The 19,116-nt window shown below is 37.9% G+C and overlaps 1 protein-coding gene across 2 annotated transcripts in view; it reads right to left on the bottom strand.

Annotated features, from left to right (window-relative positions):
* Positions 1-19,116, bottom strand: part of LOC103126472 (lymphocyte antigen 75) — a 196,812-nt gene that overhangs the window by 148,286 nt on the left and 29,410 nt on the right. For both annotated transcript variants that reach the window (XM_060177870.1, XM_016194421.2), the window contains exons 5-8: positions 10,701-10,811; positions 9,537-9,677; positions 4,370-4,561; positions 3,386-3,543 (exon numbers count right to left, since the gene is read on the bottom strand). In XM_060177870.1, the coding sequence (XP_060033853.1) occupies positions 3,386-3,543; positions 4,370-4,561; positions 9,537-9,677; positions 10,701-10,811 (602 nt within the window). The remainder of the gene's footprint in view (positions 1-3,385; positions 3,544-4,369; positions 4,562-9,536; positions 9,678-10,700; positions 10,812-19,116) is intronic.

Below are 19,116 nucleotides of genomic sequence, written 5' to 3'. Positions count from 1 at the left end.
CTTCTCAATAATAGAGCACTTGTTTTTGCATGTATGAGGTCCTGGGGTTGATCCTTTATACCTAATAACTCCATAAAACCCAGCCAAAAAGATATGTGTACATCTATGTTCATAGCAGCCCAATTTTTAACAGCCTGGAAGCAAACCAGGTGCCCAATAGCAGATGAATGGCTCAGAAAGCTGTGGTATATTTACACAATGGACTACTACACAGCTATTAAAAACAATGAACCCACCTTCCCATACCCATCTTAGATGGAACTAGAAGGAATTATGTTAAGTGAGATAAGTCAGAAAGACAAAGATGAGTATGGGATGATCTCACTCATAAACAGAAATTGAGAAGGAAAAACAGAAAGGGAAACTCAAAGCAGAATCTGACTGAGTTTGGAGTATGGCACCAAAATAAAAATCTCTGGGTGGGGGTGATATTCAGCTTCACTGACAGGGGGTGGAGGTGGGGACACAGACCTTTGGTAGTAGGAATGGTAGTAATATATAAGCTTATTAACTTATAATCTTACAAATAACTATTTAATTAATATGACAGGGGAAAATGGATTGAATGTCTCAACCTTTTTGATGTATAGACAGACCATAGGCTGAGTATTTGTTCCTTAAATCTAAGCACTTAAGACTTCAAATTGGTAATCAGATTGAATTTTAACAGTGGGCTCAATTGTTAATACATTCCTAATAATGAATTTTCTTTGAAATATTGTCTCCAAAAACCTTAGACCAGGGAAAACAGGAGCAACTGGTGGCATTACTTTATAAGATACAGCTATATATAAATAGCATAAAGGACACAAATTATAATGAGGTCTTGTATGATACAGCAAATCCTAACAATGGGATTTTCAAAGTTAACCCAATTGCCAAATACTTTGGTTACAGCAATAACTATATATTGCCTTCTTAACCCCTAAGACAACAGGAAACTTCCCCTTTCTCTATAAAACCCACGTTTCTCCCCATCCTGGAACCTCTAGGGTGGGGCTCACTTTCCTGAATGCTTCTCTCAAGTCATACCAACTGATAATGCACCTGCTGATCCCAACCCAATCAATGCAACCAGTACCACCTTGGCATGCTTCACTTCGGACTGTATCCAGAGATATCAGGTGTGGAAGATCAACTCTTCAGCTTCATTACTCTGGTGAGAGTTTTCTTTCCTAGCTCATAGGATTCCTTAATTCCATTTTGGGTGGTGCACTTCTTAGGAAATTCAAAACCTAGATATAGACCAGGGCCCATGAGATAGGGCATTTATCCATAAATTAGGGGAAAACATATACCTTAATGCAAAAGTGCACAATAGTTTGCAGTGAGAAATGTAGCAAGTAGAGAGACCTAAAAAAGACACCTTAAAGTACCTAGTTAGTTTCTACTTAGACCTAGATACCCTTCTCACCTACCTCCTATTACATGTCCCTCAATTACTCCAAAGCTAACCTTGTCAGACAAAATAAGGACTACAAAAGCTAGACAAGCTCAAGAGACTGGCATACTTTAATGATGACTCTTTTGTTACCATCAGTCCACCCCATCACCTGGGGCCCTCGTCAGGGAGTCCTTCGATCCCACACAGACATGATGGGCCTAGACCTCAAATAAATCCTTCTCTCCATTGTCACTGGTCATGTCCATCAGAAACAGCACAACAGACCCTTTTGGGGGCCCCCATAGGACCATGCCCTGAATGTGAATCAACAATAGTAGAGAATGTTCCATCCTCCAAAGGGAGGCTGGATAACATATTCTATGTTCCATCTGAAGAAAATGGGTCCTGAAATTGTGGCAGCTTTGAACGTTCCTACTCATGACCACAGAATGTGAGCTCAGATCTACAGGGATACAGAGGTTATATAGGCTCTTGTGCTGAATATGGACCCCAGATCAAATCGATGGGGTCTATAGTCAACAATATTTATATACTTTCTCCATATACTTCCCTGATACAGCTTTCTAGTCCTTTTTCCAACTATGACACCATCTCCCCAGACAATAACTTGGGTCCACCTACATATTAGATGTCAGATTCAGGCAAAAACTAGTAAAATTGTGGGCCCCTTGGAATATACTTAAAACAGACCTACTAGATTTTTCCACAATGGATACCCCAAATCTTCATCTGCAATGTTCTTGCCTTTAGGTTCATGATTAGTCACCAATTTGTTCTGCTTTATATCTTTTTTCAGCCACTAGGTTCCAGGTGCCAATCTGACTTCCCTGGGCAGATGACCTCACCAATGTGTCCTGGAGACCACTCCCCCCAGGTCCCTGCCCCACACGGGAAAGAGAGAGACAGGCTGGGAAAATGGATTGACCTGACAACACCCATGTTCAGTGGGGAAGCAATTATGGAAGCCAGACCTTCCACCTTATGCACCCCATAATGATCCTGGGTCTATATTCCCGGAGGGATAAAGAATAGGAAAGCTTTCAAGGGAGGGGAGTTCTAGTGGTTGGAACTGAGTGGAATTGCACCCTTTTATCCAACTGTCTTGTCTATATTTCCATTTTATAAATAAAAATTTAAAAAATGATTATAAAAATAAATAAAAACTATAAAAAATAAAGTTGTGGTATATACATGATAGAATACTACTCAGCTGTTAAAAATGATAAAACAATATCCTTTCCTTTATCTTGGATATAACTTGAATAAATAACATCAAGTAAGTTAAGTTAAAAAGAGAAGGATGAATACTGGATGATTTAACTCATAGGCAGGACTTAAGAAACAATGATAGGGCAAGGAAGATAACATAATGATTATGCAAAATACTTTTGTGCCTGAATTTCCAAGGCCTCAGGTTAAATCCCCTGTGGTCATTATAAGTCAGAGTAAGCAATTCTGTTAGAATACATACATACATACACACATACAGACATACACATACATACATACATACATACACACATAAATATAGAAAGGGAATACACAAAGTAAAACTTGGACTAGGTTTCGTGTATTGTGCTCCAGTAAAGAACTCTTGAGAAAATGGAAAGAATGGAATGGGCTGGGGCAGGTATGCACTCTGGGTCCTGATGCAGCATGGTGGAAAAGCACCTAAGTGAGAATGTTTTGTAAACACTTACAGGTAAATGAGGAATTGTACCCTTGTGCCAACAACTGTACTGTGACTCATTAACCTGACCCCAATAAAATGTGAAAAAAAAAGAAAAAGAATCTCTTGATATTTTCTAGACCAGAGCAAAAACTTCAGAAAATGGATTGTTTATTTAGTAGCTGCTTTGGTTACCTTTTTAAATAGCTGTCAGATCAATATTTTTCAGCTTAAACACAAATATCCTAACCAAAGTAATCCTATTATTAGGCATAACAGTAAGAATATAAATAAATCACTAATTTCCTTACCTTTCCTAAATAGGAAACACAGTTGGGTGTCTTGTTATAGGGAACATTTGGCTCATTCTCATTCCAGTATGTTTGAGTAACTTCAGTACCATCTGACCACTGAAATAAAGTTGGTATGTTTATGTTCTTAAAGCCTGTCCATATTTCTTCTTTGGCATCTAAAAAAAAATATTGTACTTGATTGCTTCTACATATCCAATATGCACATTGTTTCTGATTTTTCATTTTAATATAGAATTTAAGTCCCTTACTGATGTTATTAATTCATTCATTAATGTAGATAAATTAGGTGGCTTCATGATGAGGTTTCCAGGTGACTTACACAGGAATAATGCAAGGCTATTCTATGACTTGTAGGACTTGGAGTTCTTGTTATTTGGCTTGGATAAATTTTACTTTATGGGGAGAAATGAAATTCTACCCACAAAATCAGATATTTTAATTAGAACAGGAATATTATTTACTGGAATAACGGCTGCTTTTCTAAGTAAAACAATTACTACCATGCTAGCACCTCTAGAGTAGGTATCTACTATTAGTTATTGTTAAGAAGTAAATCCTAGAAGGAAGTTATAATGTTGGTTTTCTAATTTTCTTTAATCTTTAGCTTTCAAATAATTACATAGGTGAAGTAATCATCACTTAAATTTTCAAGCACTTAATTTATGATCGGAGGGAACTTATTCAAACACTGTCCAACTGGTTAAACTAGCTACATGGGGATATTTAAATGTGTAAACTAGTCAAAGTTAGTTGAAAGTAGAATTAAAGTTTCTCATTTGCCTGTGACACATTTCCAGTACTCAGAAAGTACAAGTAACTAGTAGATACTGTGTTGGACACCACAAACTATAGACTAGTATTCTCAGCCCAGAAAATTGCATTGTACTAATCTATAATATAAGCCTTTTCATTCCCACTATGACAAATAAGTATATTTTAAGTAGTTTTAAACTTCCCAAATAGAATATTTTAAAGACTTACCACCACTATGAAGTTTTGTGACAATAACCTCCACATCTGCCAATGAATGAATGCTGATGAGGTCACTCCCAAACGTTTTGCACTTCATGTATGCTTTATCCCAGGAATTGCTTTCATTTACCAGCAGATAACAATATCCATTATTTGGTAGCCAGTTTGTATCACAGTGGGTATCTGAATATGTCCAGACATCTGGGGGTGGCAATTATTTATATTCAAATAAAGATACATCTATTTTGAATCAATAACACTGCAAATTCTTTTTTCTTGAATCACAAAGCTTCAGAAAACATGAATGTGATGCCATGTAGTATAGTGATGTACACATAATAGTTTAAGGCTGACTTAAGGGATTTAGATAGTGATACCTGAATATTCATATAGTGATAGAGAAAAATACGCTACATGGCAGGGGTTAGACTAACTAGGAAGGCACTGTCTTTAGTCCTACTTGACAAAAGCAAAGTGCAGGGTAAACCAGTTGCTGAAAAAATTCCTCCTGAGGCTGGGATTTGTTAGGTTCCCCATCTAGTCTCTCTCTTTAAGAGATTACCATGAGTTCAAGCCTCCTTTTCATGTGTAGTCAGCTAAGCAAGATGTGCATTAATGCTCATTACTGAGCAAAGGACAAGCAAAGATTAAAGAAACTGAATAAGACATTTATACACTACACACTCTAGATATAGAAGTAATAGAGGAAAAGGACAATGAACATGTCTGGTCCCATTCTTTCCCTTCCTCTGCTAGACCTTTAAGTCTTGAAGTCTAAGAGAGGACTGGTGAGTCTTTGCTTTGGTTGCCATCAAATTTGGTCATATGAGAGTCAAGAAAGGCTAGAGAGATATAAAACCATACCAAATATTCCTACCAGTCATAAAAGAACTAAAAAGTAATTCACCCCACTTGCAGGGGAAAAGCTTTGCAAGTGGTAAAGCAGGACTGCAGGTGTCTTTCTGTCTCTCTTCCTCCCTCAATTTCTGGCTGCCTCTATCCAATAAATAAATAAATAAAGGTAATAAAAAAGTAATTCAGACTTCATGAATTTGAATGTTTATTGTACAGAAATACAACATTCTAAAAATGTGGTCATGTTTTATTATTATTAATTATTATTTTTTTACTAAAGGATAAAATTCATATAATTTCTCATACTTCTAAGAGAACTGAATTAATTTTAAGTTTCTGAGCTAGCATTTGTTATTATTTTACTTTAGTATTATGATACAGGAACAAAGGAAAAAAAGTCCATTATTAAATTTAAAATATTTTCCTTTATTAGTCTGTTCATATGAATACACATTTAAAGATTAAAATGTTGAGTAGGTCGTATCTTACTGCAGACAGTTATTTTAATAAATGTATATTATTCAATAACATGGAAACATGATTTATTTAATAATTATTAATACTGGATATTTACAAAACATCAGCCACTCTGCCTTACTTTCATTTGAGTTGCCTATTATGTGTTTTCTATTATGCATTTTCTTGTATGGACTAAATTTGGTTCAGATCAGCCTGGAAGAGGAATATTGATTTTCCATAATTATTTAAAAATATTCCACTATATATTTTTTGCCACTAGGACTTTGCTCTGGTTCAATGCTTGAAGAACTCCAATGCTTCTGCTTACCATTTTTCTCTTTTCTGACAGATGATGAGAGACAGACAGAAAAAAAGGGGAAATAGCACAGTATCATACCACCTCATAAAGCTTCCCTCCTGTAGCACTCTCATGTAGTGGTCTAGGGCTTAAATACAGGCCCCTGTGCATGGTATAGTGTGAACTCTACTGGGAGAGCCCCCTTCTGGACCCCTACATTATTCTTTATACTTACTTTTTATTCTTAAAAAACAGCCCTATAGCCCTAAGTAGATAAGACTTTTATGCTCTATATCCATTCCCCAATATTCCTGAACACAAAACATTAAAAATAATTTACTTATTTTAATGAGAAAGGTACAGAGAGATGGTCTGGGAGGTGGCACAGTGGATAAGGCATTGGACTCTCAAGCATGAGGTCCTGAGTTCAATCCTCGGCAGCACATGTACTAGAGTGATGTCTGGTTCTTTCATTCTCTCCTCTCTTTCTCATGAATAAATAAATAAAATATTAAAAAAAAGAAAGGTGAAGAGAGAAAAAAAAGAATGATAGATAGATAGACGGACAGACAGACAGACGATAGGTATCAGAATACTGCTCAACTCTGGCTTATGGTGGTGCTGGGAAATGAACCCAGAATCTCACAGCCTCAGGCAAGAAAATCTTTTGCATAAACATTATTCTGTCTTTCCAGGCAGAGCCAAAACGTTTAAAACCCCTTTCTTAGCTGAATAAGGGCAAGAGACTGGCATACTTTAATGATGACTCTTTAGTCACTATCAGGCCATTCCATCAGCTGGGGCCCTAGTCGGGAAGTCCTGGGATTCCCAAACAGACAGGAAGGGTTTAGACCTCAAATAGATCCCTCTCTCCATTGTCACTGGCCATGTTCATCAGGAACAAAACAATAGACCCCTTTGTGGGGCCCCATAGGACCTTGCCCTCAATGTGGATCAACAATGGTAGAGAATGTTCCATCCTCTGAAGGGAGGCTGGATAACATACTCTATCTACTACCTGAGGAAGATGGGTCCTGAAATTGAGGCAGCTTGGAACATTCCTGCTCATGACCACAGAATGTGAGCTCAGACCTTCAGGGATGCAGAGGTTACATAGACTCTTGCACTGAATAAGGGCCCCAGATCAAATCTATGGGGTCTACAGTCAACAATATTTATACACCTTTCCCATATTTAGGAACTACTCTCTTTCCTTATCCAGCTTTCTAACCCTTTTTCTAGCCATGACATCATCTCCCCGGACAACAACTTGGGTCTACCTGCATATCAGATGTCAGGGTGAAGAGAAAACTAGTATAGTCATGGGTCCTTTGGAATATAAATAAAATAGGCCTACTAGCTATCTTCAAAATGGAGACCTCAAATCTTCATCTGCAATATTCCAGCCTTTAGGTTATGATTAGTCAAAAATTTGTTCTGCTTTATATCTTAACTCTTTTTTCAGCCACCAGGTTCCAGATGCTACCATGCTGCCAAGCGGACTTCCCTGGACAAATGACCTCACCAATGTATCCTGGAGCCCTGCTTCCCCAGAGCCCTGTCCCACTAGGGAAAGAGAGAGACAGGCTGGGAGTATGGATCGACCTGCAAATGTCCCTGGTCAGCAGGGAAGCAATTACAGAAGCCAGACCTTCTGTACCCCACAATGATTCTGGGTCCATACTCCCAGAGGGTTAAAGAATAGGAAAGCTATCAGGGGAGCGGAGGGGATATGGAGTTCTGGTGGTGGTGTGGAGTTGTACCCCTCTTATCCTATGGTCTTTATCAGTGATGCCTTTTTATAAATAAAAATTAAAATTAAAAAAAGGAAACATCTTTTCTCATACAATCTCCCTATATACATTTTGTCCTTCTGTATCCTTCCTTTTCTATCTGACTTGTCAAAATGAGGACTTGAGGAGTAAATCTGGCTGGAAGCTGGCATAGTGGTAAAGCAAAGGACTTCAATATGTAATGCTGTGAATTTAGTCCCTGCCATATTGCATATGCCAGACTGATGCTTTAGTTCTCATTCTCTCTCATAAATACATATATACATACATACATACAATCAAAGTGCAAAGAATAACAGAGGAGGGGTAGGAATTGAGGGCCAGGGTTAGGAAAGCCTGGAAGCTGTTGCTATATGTATCATTTTTAATGAGTGAAACCAAAGCACTTATGTACCACTTATGATACTTTATTTGTTTTTATCCTTTTAATTTTTATGTTGTACAAAGCAAGGGTCTCATGAATGCAAGGTACGGTCTTTTATGCCAAGCTATGTGTTGATGATTTTGACTATTAATAGTAGAAAGAGGCTGGTAGTATATCAGGTCTAACACTAGAGCAATGGTTCTCACAATTGTGTATCAAACTGAACTTGAAGTTCATTTGCTTTTTCCATCAGGAGTGTTGCTGGGACTTGGCACCTGCATAGCCTGCATGATGATTCCACCACTCTGGGTGACCATTTTCCTCCTTTCTCCATCTCTCTCACTTCTCTCTCTTTTTCTGAGACAGAAAAGGAGAGAGGGAGAGAATGAGAGACACCTGCAGTTTAGTTCCACTGCTAATGAAACTCCCCCGTACCCTCTGCACTACAGGTTGGGTCTGGGTGCTTGAACATGGGTTCTTGCACATGGTAATGTGTGCACACTACTAGATGCACTGATGCCTAACCCCTAAAAGCTTCTTTAAACAGGTTGCTGAGTTTAACTCTCAGAGCTTCTAAATCAGGAAATCTGGAATAGGTTCTGAGAAATTGCATTTCTTCCTTTTAAAAAAATATTGGTGCCAAGTGGTGGTTGAGGTGGAGACAAGTCCCTGGTCCACACCTGTGAGGGGAAGGCGGAAGCTGTGCATGTGGTGAAGAAGTGCCATAGGTCTCTCTCTCTCCCCATCTCCCTCCTCCCCCTCAATTTCTCTCTGTCTCTATCCAATAAATTTTTTAAAAAACATTTATTCTATTTCATATGTAAAGAGAGAGACAGAGGGGAGAGAGAGAGGTCATAAACATAATTCTGGTATATGTAGTGTCTAGGATTGAACACTGAACCTCACATTTACAGGTCTAGAGTTTTACCATTGCATTACCTCCTGAACCATAAATTTGCATTTCTAGTGGACACAGGAGATGCTAATCCCCTTTGTCATGGAATTACATTTTGAAAATTACTGCTCTAGAGAAAAAGAAGATATTTTATATATTTTTATCTAGGCTGCTTCTACCTATGGGCCTATACTAAAGCAAAGCTTTATTTGTACATAGTTGGTGATATCTTATCATATAATCTATATTAGTAGAACCAAGGATTCAAACAGGAGAGATGAAAAGGGGCTGAAAGGAGTTTGGGAGCCCAGAGCCTTATGGTGGAGGGAGAGAATAGATATGACTACAGTAGTCTTATAAAACATTTCCTCAATAAAATAATCTACAAAATACTTTTCTATCTTTTGTTATCAGTTAGTATCAGGTGAAGGAAGAAGGCAAAAAAGGTATCTGAAAAGATTTAACTAATTTCACAAAACTGTAATTTAAAGATATTTAAGTGAGAAAGATACCAGTTGTCTCCACTGTGTTATTTAATGGCTTCTTGCAGATGTAAGGCAGTTGAGCTTCACAGGAAAAACTCTGCCACGCACCAGATTCAGTATCCATTCTTGCACAGCTAGATCCACCTACTGTTTGGGTACTAGGCATATCTTAATTTCCAAAGAGTTAGAAAGAAAGAGCGGATCAGTTTGCTAGTAAAAAAAATAATTTGTATTTCTAACTTTCTAATTTTATGGGGATACATAATACAATCTTTTAACTAAATCAAAACAGGTAAGCCTCAATGGAAATCATGTGCTTACATATGACTTTTAAAAGAATGGATATGTAAAAACAAAATAATGGATACACAAAGAAATAAATTCTGATCTATTTACTTTAAAAGACCAAATAAAAAACAAGCTTCTGCCCCCACACAATTTCCATGCTATATCCTGTGACCAGTAGCTCTTAATATGCAATATGTGCAGTAAAAATACCAGTTTATCACTTTGCGTTGACTTTAAAGCCTAGAATTAAAAATCAATAGGGAACTTATTTATCAACAGTGAAATTTTGTGAACTAAAACAACTTATTGGTATTTTATTGCTCTTAACTTCTTTTCCTTATATTTGTACAAAATAATTTGTGCTTAAGTTAGTGTTAAACAGATATACAATGTAAAAGTTACATTTTAAAGTTATTGAGAATTTTTTTTTAAATCTTGACTACCTAGACATTTGTTAATTTCACTCCTAACATCTCTTTTTAAGGTAGTTATTTGTGTAATGAAATGTAACCATACTGTTGCCAACATAGAGAAGAGATTCCAGAAGTTTTAAAAACATTTCTGTTTTAAGTGTTAAACTATAGATGAAGCACAGATGATGATGTGTCAGTCACAAATAAATCACCAATAGACACAGAATGGCTCCCAGAACATGTGGTAGGGCACATTCTGCTCATAGCTAAATATAAAGAATGCTTTAAAGGTAATAACAAATGTTTAGATACCCATGTTGGGTTCAGCTTGGAAATAACAGTATCATAAAAAGGGTCCAGGAAAAAAGATTATCATCATATGTGTTGTCAAGATTTGAAATTTTTAAAGCTCAGTGAGTGGGGAGCTCCCTCCCTCACCACACCCCGTTTTGATCTGTGTATAGTAACTTGGGTAGGGGGAAGCACTTACCTGAGTCCCACTTGAGAAAATTTAATGGCTTGTGGTCTGACCATTCCCAGCCTCTAGCAGAGTAAAGCTGATTTAAGCCAATCCAAAAAAATCTAGCAATGCCATCTTTTTCTGTAAGGATTATATAAATTTAAAAGGTGACAAGATTATCCATTATTATCTAAGTCAGACTTAAGTTTCTACTGATAGCAAAAATTTCTAAAGGCCCTGACTGTAATGCAGGAAACATGGTAGGATGTTGTTTATCCAAAAAGGGTAAGTAATGCTGATAGACAATAAAATTTCAGACTATTGGAAACCCAAAATTTTGTAAGTTAACTCAATTCTGCTTTACCACTAGCTTGTTTAATTACATTTTTTCTAATAACAGAATCTCTCAGAGCAGATGTTTCACTCTTTTTATTGTATGTATTGAGAGAAAGAGACATCAAAGCACCACTCCTACCACCTATGGAGTACGTTGGTGTTGCCCATGGTGCTTCCATGTGGTACCAGATCTAAAACCCATTTATGGTTAAGACATGAAGCATTTCATAATCATCTATTTTAAGCCTTTTGTACTGATACAAAAAGAACACGCACACACACACACACACACCCCAGTTTATAGTTTATATCCATCAAGCATATATTAATTTGCCTTGTAGTGATGATATAAAAATCAAAATGACAAAGTCTCTACCCTTCTGAGAATTTCAGTCTTGGAGCCAGGCAGTGGTGTACCTGGTTAAGTGTACACATTACAGAGCACAAGAACCTGGGCTCAAGGCCCTGGTCCTTATATGTAGCGGGAAAGCTTCATGAGTGGTGAAGCAGGGCTACAGGTGTCTCTCTCCCTCTCTATATCCTCCTCTCCTCTCAATTTCTTTCTGTTTCTATACAATAATATATAAATTTAAAAAAATATATATATAAAAGAATTTCAGCCTTATAGGAGGAAACAGGTAATGGATTCCCCCATAGGTAAAATGTTACCTGCTACATATAGAGATACATACACAACCTATTAAATAGGCAATGGGTTAGAGTTAGGGGTTGGGGATAGAGAATGAGAGATACACACACATAAACATACTGTAATGGAGACAATTAATTATTTGACAAGAATATATCAGACTTATCTATGTAATTTTCATGTGGGAAAGCATAATCACACTGTATTTTATATATAGATATGCTTATAAATAAACATACTCACACCTTAATAGCCTTTTGAGGATAATTTTGATTACACATAATTTTCACATTACTATGAACTTTGGAATCCAAATGCCTACAATAGGTGGCCTCATTTGAATGCTCCCCAGGGTAAAGCAGAAATAGCAACAAAGATATAAGAAACTAAGAGCAGCAATCCAGATGTCAGCATTTATGACATGAACAGGAGTACATAATTACATACATGCAGATGTATCTGTTATATATTATATATAAATGCGACTTTTTAAAATGGCAGAAGTCAGGGAGGGGGTAGATAGCATAATGGTTAAGCAAAGAGACTCTTATGCCTGAGGCTCTGAATTCCCAGGTTCAATTCCCATCACCACAATAAGCCAGAGCTGTGCACTGCTCTGGTGTTTTTCTCTGTGTCTTTCTCTCTCTGCATCTCTCTCGAAAATAAAATACTTAAAAAAAAGAGCAGGTCACCAAAGTAAAAACCCTGTGGTGAAGGGGAGGGTGACCATTGGGCTTCCTGGCACAGTGAGGGGGTGGGGACTGGGAGGGGTGATTGGGATGGGACACAGTCTTTTGGTGGTGGGAATGGTGTTTATGTACACTCCTATTAAATTGTAGACATACAAACCACTATTTAATTAATATGAGAGGGGAAAAATTGATCACATGTCTAGAACTTCTTAAAACACAGACTGAGTCTTATTAATACATAGGCTGTCTTTGATATGTTGACTCTCTCAAAAGCCTAGACCAGGGAGAACAGAAGCAACCGATAGCACAGCTATATACAAGATGCTGGGTATTATACCCCAAACCCTATCAAAGGGACTTTTCAAAGTTAACCCAATCACCAAATAATGTGATGATAACAATAACTATCCATTGTCTTCTTGAACCCTAAGACAACAGGAACCTCACATTTCCACTATAGAGTCTATATTTCCCCCAGTCCTGGAACTTTAGGGTGGGGCCCACTTTCCTGCATGCTTCTCTCAATTCAAATCAAATAATATTGCATCTGCGGATCGCAACCCAATCAATGCAATGAGTGCCACCCCAGCATGCTTCACTTCAGACTGTGACCAGAGACTTCAGGTGTGGAATGACAACCCTTCAGCTTCATCACTCGGGTGAGACCTTTCCTTTCATAGTATTCTCTAATTCCATTCCAGGTGTTCCACTCCCCAATAAAGTACCCAAACCTAGATATAGTCCAGGTCCCCTGAGATAGAGCAATGTTCACACGTGCCCATAAGGTAGGGAAAAATATATACCTGAAAGCTGAAGTACAAAAGAGCCTGCAGGGAATAACTCGCAACACTTCATCTGCACTGTTCCAGTCTTTAGGTCCATGATTGTTCAACAATTTGGCTTTGTATGTTAACTCTCTTTTCAGCCACCAGGTTCCGGATGCCAGTGAGATGCTGACCAGACTTCCCTGGACAGATGACCCCATCAATGTGTACTGGAGCTCCACTTCCCCAGAGCCCTGTTGGTATGCTTCTAAGTCTGCTTCTAAAAACCCCTTCTGTTTCATAGGTTTAATCCCCCTGCTTAACACTGTATTCTAGTTACATAACCACTGTTAACTAAGCACTACCCTGCCTGCAGGACATTGGTTTAATCCCCACTGGTTCATGATGTCTTTTTGCTCTGCCCCCTCTTGTAGTATACCTGATTTGTACCAGTCACTTTTCACTCCACCCTCTCTATGTCACATCCTGTTTACACCCTACTTGGCAAGTATATATATAAGGACAGGATTGTGATTTTAGTTTAGTTTAGTTTTAGATGGCTTAGATTGTGCTGCGTTCTGCATGAATAAAGACTGATCTGCGTACCACTCAGCCATGAGTCCCTGGTCGTCTGTCTCCTGCCCGCAAAGCCAGCCCAGCATAGTGGCGCCCTGACCAGGGACTGGCAGAGCCCCACCCTACTAGGGAAAGACAGAGGCAGACTGGGAGTATGGATGGACCAGTCAACGCCCATGTTCATTGGGGAAGCAATTATAGAAGCCAGACCTTCCACCTTCTGCAACCTACAATGACCCTCGGTCCATACTCCCAGAGGGATAGAGAATGGGAAGGGGAGGGGGTGGGATATGGAGATTGGGTGGTGGGAATTGTGTGGAACTGTACCCCTCTTCCTATGGTTTTGTTAATGTCTCCTTTCTTAAATAAAAAAAGAAAGATAATATGGCAGAAGTTGGGAGTCAATGGAAACAGAGATAAAGGAAACAGCTGGTGTGAATATAAAGTGTTGGGGAAAGAAGTTAAACTTGAATAAGTTGGAAAGATGTGTTTTTAAGTAAATGGGAGAGCAATTAATGGCTCACTTTTCTTCAGAAAAAAAAAAAGTAAGGATATTCTACTAAGAAAGTGAAAGGGCTATTTGGCTATATTGCTTGAGAATGCTGAAGGGACTCCAGATTTATCCTATTTGCCCACCTTGCTGGTATAAGAAAGGGCTGCTAGCACTGTACACAAAATCCTTGAGAACTTAATCTACTTTTTAAAGGAGAACAATGTTTTATTTATAAGAAAGTTGTCACATGAGTACAATTACTTATCTCCCCATGAGAGGTGTCTTCACACCACTTCTACCACTAGTAATACTAAGGAGGACTAATTCTTCCCATCTGAATCTCAATATGCTCTATCTAGGAAACCCTTTTAGCTGTCTCACAGTAGAAAGTACACACAATAATACTGCCCACTCTGAATGATAATATCACTTATCATGCATGGCAAATATACATCTCAAAGGTACTTTACTAAAATAACAGAATTAAAAATTATGACGGCATTGGAAAATCCAAATGTTCTATATATAGCTTATGTCAGGTGAGTACAACTAGGAAATGAAAAGAAATTAAATGTCATGGTGAGACAAATATGAAGAGCAGGGATTTCTTAAATGTCCTGGAAAATCTGGAGCTGGACATTTTTTCTACAGACAGTTTAGGAAAAAAGTCGACAAATTTAAAACTTTTTCTTTATTTTTGTTATTAAGAAACTAACAATTGGGGGCTAGCAAATAGCTTACCCAGTAGAGCGCATACTTTACCATGCACAAAGACCTTGGTTTGAGCCCGATATGACAAGAAAGCACCATGCTGGCACCAGGGCAAGCTTTGTGAATGATAGAACAGTACTGTCCTCCTGTCTCTTTCCCCTTCTACTTGAAGTTAAAAGGGGAGATCAAGGGAGTCGGGCTGTAGCGCAGCGGGTTAAGCGCAGGTGGCGCAAAGCACAAGGACCGGCATAAGGATCCTGGTTCGAACCCCGGCTCCCCACCTGCAGGGGAGTAGCTTCACAGTCGGTGAAGCAGGTCTGCAGGTGTCTATCTTTCTCTCCTCCTCTCTGTCTTCCCCTCCTCTCTCCATTTCTCTCTGTCCTATCCAACAACGACTACAACAATAAAACAACAAGGGCAACAAAAGGGAATAAATAAATAAAATAAATATTTAAAAAAAAAAGGGGAGATCAAAAGGTCTCCTAAGGATCTGTACTGGGAGAGTCATACATGTAAGGAGACCTTAAGTCCTGGGGTAAAACATAAATAAAAGAGAGAGATAATTGCCAACATAAATTCCCATGCCTATTCAAATGGACAAATCTGATATTTCTTGACTGTCCTGCAGATATCTGTTTAATCAGATTTATATATATCACCCTCTTCTCCTATAATGAGAGAGTGAGTACAGGATTTATTTAAGGTCATGTAAATATGATGAATTAGAAAAGATCTTTTAACAGACAAGAAAGGCCAAATATACCATGGGTTCTGAACTAGAAGTGTTCAGCCTGGGGGCATCTGATAAAATGGTGCAGTTATTAGCTTCTCAGGGTAGAGGCAAATTAGGAAGAATGGAGAATGTTGTTTGTACTCAGGGATCCATTTGACCCTCTTTTGGTTTCTGGGGTGACTCTATGAATAAAGATCCACTGCAAAGGCCAGAATGTAAGAAATGAAACTTGCAAAGAGAATCTGATGAGTATAAAGAAATAAAATAATCTAGCCATGTTAATAAAATGAAACAAACTGAAATAAGTACATGGCAGGCAAAAAGTAAAATGATCTTTTAGACATATAAGGCCTTCAAGGGGCTGCTTCTGCTCTTCTGCTTTTTTTTTTTTTCCCTTGATTCACCCAAGCACAAATCCCACACCCAGAGGTTGTTTGGGAATAGCATTTATTTATTCTTTGTTTGTTTTTTGCCTCCAGGGTTATTGCTGGGACTCTGGTGCCTGCATTAGGAATCCACTGCTCCTGGAGGTTATTTTTTTCCCTTTTGTTGCCCTTATTGCTTTTCATTGTTGTTGTTGTTCTTGTTGTTGTTGTTATTGTTGTTGTTGTTACTGCTGTCATTGTTGTTGGATAGGATAGAGAGAAATCAAGAGAGAAGGGGTGGACAGAGAGAGGGAGAGAAAGACACCTGCAGACCTGCTTCACTGCCTGTGAAGTGACCCCCTGCAGGTGGGGAGCTGGGGGCTCGAACCGGGAACCTTCCACTGGTCCTTGCACTTTGTGCCTTGTGCGCCTATTTTTTTTATTCTATTCTTCATGTGTACAACTTTTATTTCCCTGACTAAATCAAGCACTAATTTACTTGTATGCCTATACAGCTCCTAGCCCAATTGTTACAAATAGTAGTTTTTAGTGAAGGAACATTTAATGTTAATATAAGTTTTAAGAAATTCTGCAGATTTAAATACTCTTTAGTTTCAGATGTTCAAATATAGCTTCTTGGGCCTTAGGGGACCAACAATCACAGTTAAACTTACAGCTATACTCAAAACAGAAACCAATTTGCACATTAATAATTTACATATTTTTTGTTAATGTTTTGTTCCCTTGGCCTGTTTTTTTTTTTTTTGGTCATTTTTTTTTTTTGTGGTTTCCTTTAAACACCATAAGAATTAGATGGCTTTGGGGTGGGATAGATAGCATAATAGCTATGCAAATGGCTTTCATGCCTGAGGCTCTGACGTCCATCAGTCTCCAGTACCTCCATAAACCAGAACTTAGAAGTGTTCTAATAAAACTAACTAAATAAAAGTGCCCAATATATCCAACAGCTAAGAGTACCAGATTTAGGGTTTGTGTATCAAAATACATATTTCTAGAGGCCCTAACTTTTTTTTTATTACTTCCCCTTTATTTCTTTTTATCTTTAGGCTCTGCTAGTCTATTGTCATGCCTTTCCCCCTAAACTCCCTTTCCTACAGTTTTATCCTTTTTGTCTGTCATTTGGAACTTGAATAGTCAGACTTCTGGAATGGAAATCTGTCAAATAATACTAGTGTTTGACAATGAAATTCTATTTCAGATTTCACTGCAACTTTACAAAAATATTGTTGAGAGTGGAAAATTCCAATAAAATTAAGTCTCCTAGAAATGCTGACATTTAGAAAGTAACAATTTCAATGAAGGAGGAATATGACTATCAACATCCTACCAAAGAATCAATAATGAATTTGAAGGAATAAATGTTGTAAGATTTCTTTTTTTTCCTTAATTTTATTTTTGAGAGAGATGCAGAGAGAGAGAGAGAGAAACACCAGAGCACTGCTCAGCTCAGGTTTATGGTGGTGCGGGGGATTGAACCTGGGACTTAGGAGCCTCAGGCATGAGAGTCTGTTTGTGTAACCATTATGCTGTCTCCCCCGCCTGTAAGATTTCTTTATATATAATTTTTAATAGCTCATAACATGCTAAAGAGATAACATGCTAAAACATCCAATTGTCCTCTACTCCTTACTAGGTTATACCCATATTTTTAGCTTGCTTCCTTCCTTCCTTCCTTCCTTCCTTCCTTCCTTCCTTCCTTCCTTCCCTCCCTCCCTCCCTCCCTCCCTCTCTTTCTTTCTTAGATTTATTTTTAGAGAGAGAGAGAAATTTTTAGAAAGGGAGAGTGAGAGAGAGAAAACAAACCAGAACATCACTGCATTAATTGAACTTGGACCCTCATACATGCAAGTCTGCACTGTGGGCTACCTCCAGGGCACAAAGGTTTTCTTTTCTGTAAATGTATATATATACACACACACACACACACACACATATATACACACACACACACATATATATATACTTGTCTATGTAGTTGTCATGATGATTAAATTATTTAATTTATCTAGACATATATTAAGACCTTGCTCATAGTATTTACCAAATGATTATGATTATTATAAAATTGTGTGGCAGGATTTATTTAAATTACTTAGTCAATAGGTGTTTGATTTAGCATACAGTGATGATGTTTATAGCTTTATGCTAAATGAAAAACAACCCATGAGACCCTTCAATGTCTGCAAAAAAATTATTTCTCCTCCAAACCTCACACTCACCTACAAGATGAGCATATTAATAATATCTATCTCATGAAGGATAAATTTAGGATGATCTTATTCATGGACAGAAGTTGATAAGTAAGAACAAAAAGGGGAAACACAAAGTAGAACTTGGACTGGGTTTGGCATATTGCACCAAAGCAAAGGGCTCTGGGGAGGGGGGGAAGGAGGAAAGGAGGAAGCAATCAGGTCCTGGTGCAACATGGTTGAGGAAGATCTAGGCTGGTGGGGAGAGTGTTTTGTAGAAAATTAAGAAACTTTACACATGCATCAACAACTATACTTACTGTAAGCCATTAATGCCCCCCCATTTTAAAAAAGGAAAAATATCTACCTCATGGGGTCTTAGATGGAGTTAAATAGTGTGTGGAAAGCATTTAGTAATCTTTTAAAATTAATTAAGCAATTTTTAGGGCTGCAAAGAAAAGTGTTGAAGTGGGAATATTTCTTTCTGTCACGACTTCAGGGCTGAATTGAAAGGCACTGCACACTGGATCAAAATGAGATGGGATTTGGGAGCATACAAAGAGAGAAAGATGAAACAGCTTTGTGCCTTACAGACACTAACTTCTACAGACAGAGGGCTATATCTATATATAGTGGCTTGTCTTCACATTCTTAGAAGTGGACTTATTGCTTCCTTTCTCTTGACATCTGCATATGGAGTGAGAAAACACCAGGCTAGATTTGCAAAGAGATAAGTTTAAGTTTTGCAGTATAAATAAGTGGGTTGTAAATTCCTTCATATAAACAAAACAAAACCTGAGCATTATAACATAAACAGGCAGTCTGCTATCTTAGGCAATCCCTTAACCCCTCAATCTTCTTCATGCATTGAGTTACTGTTGACAAACATCCACTTCTCACAACTCCCCCAGATTCAG

The sequence above is a fragment of the Erinaceus europaeus genome, chromosome 18 (genome assembly GCF_950295315.1).
Source record: "Erinaceus europaeus chromosome 18, mEriEur2.1, whole genome shotgun sequence".
Classification (NCBI taxonomy): domain Eukaryota; kingdom Metazoa; phylum Chordata; class Mammalia; order Eulipotyphla; family Erinaceidae; genus Erinaceus; species Erinaceus europaeus.
The sequence above is the reverse complement of the archived record's forward strand: the minus strand, read 5'-3'. Positions and strand labels throughout refer to the sequence as shown.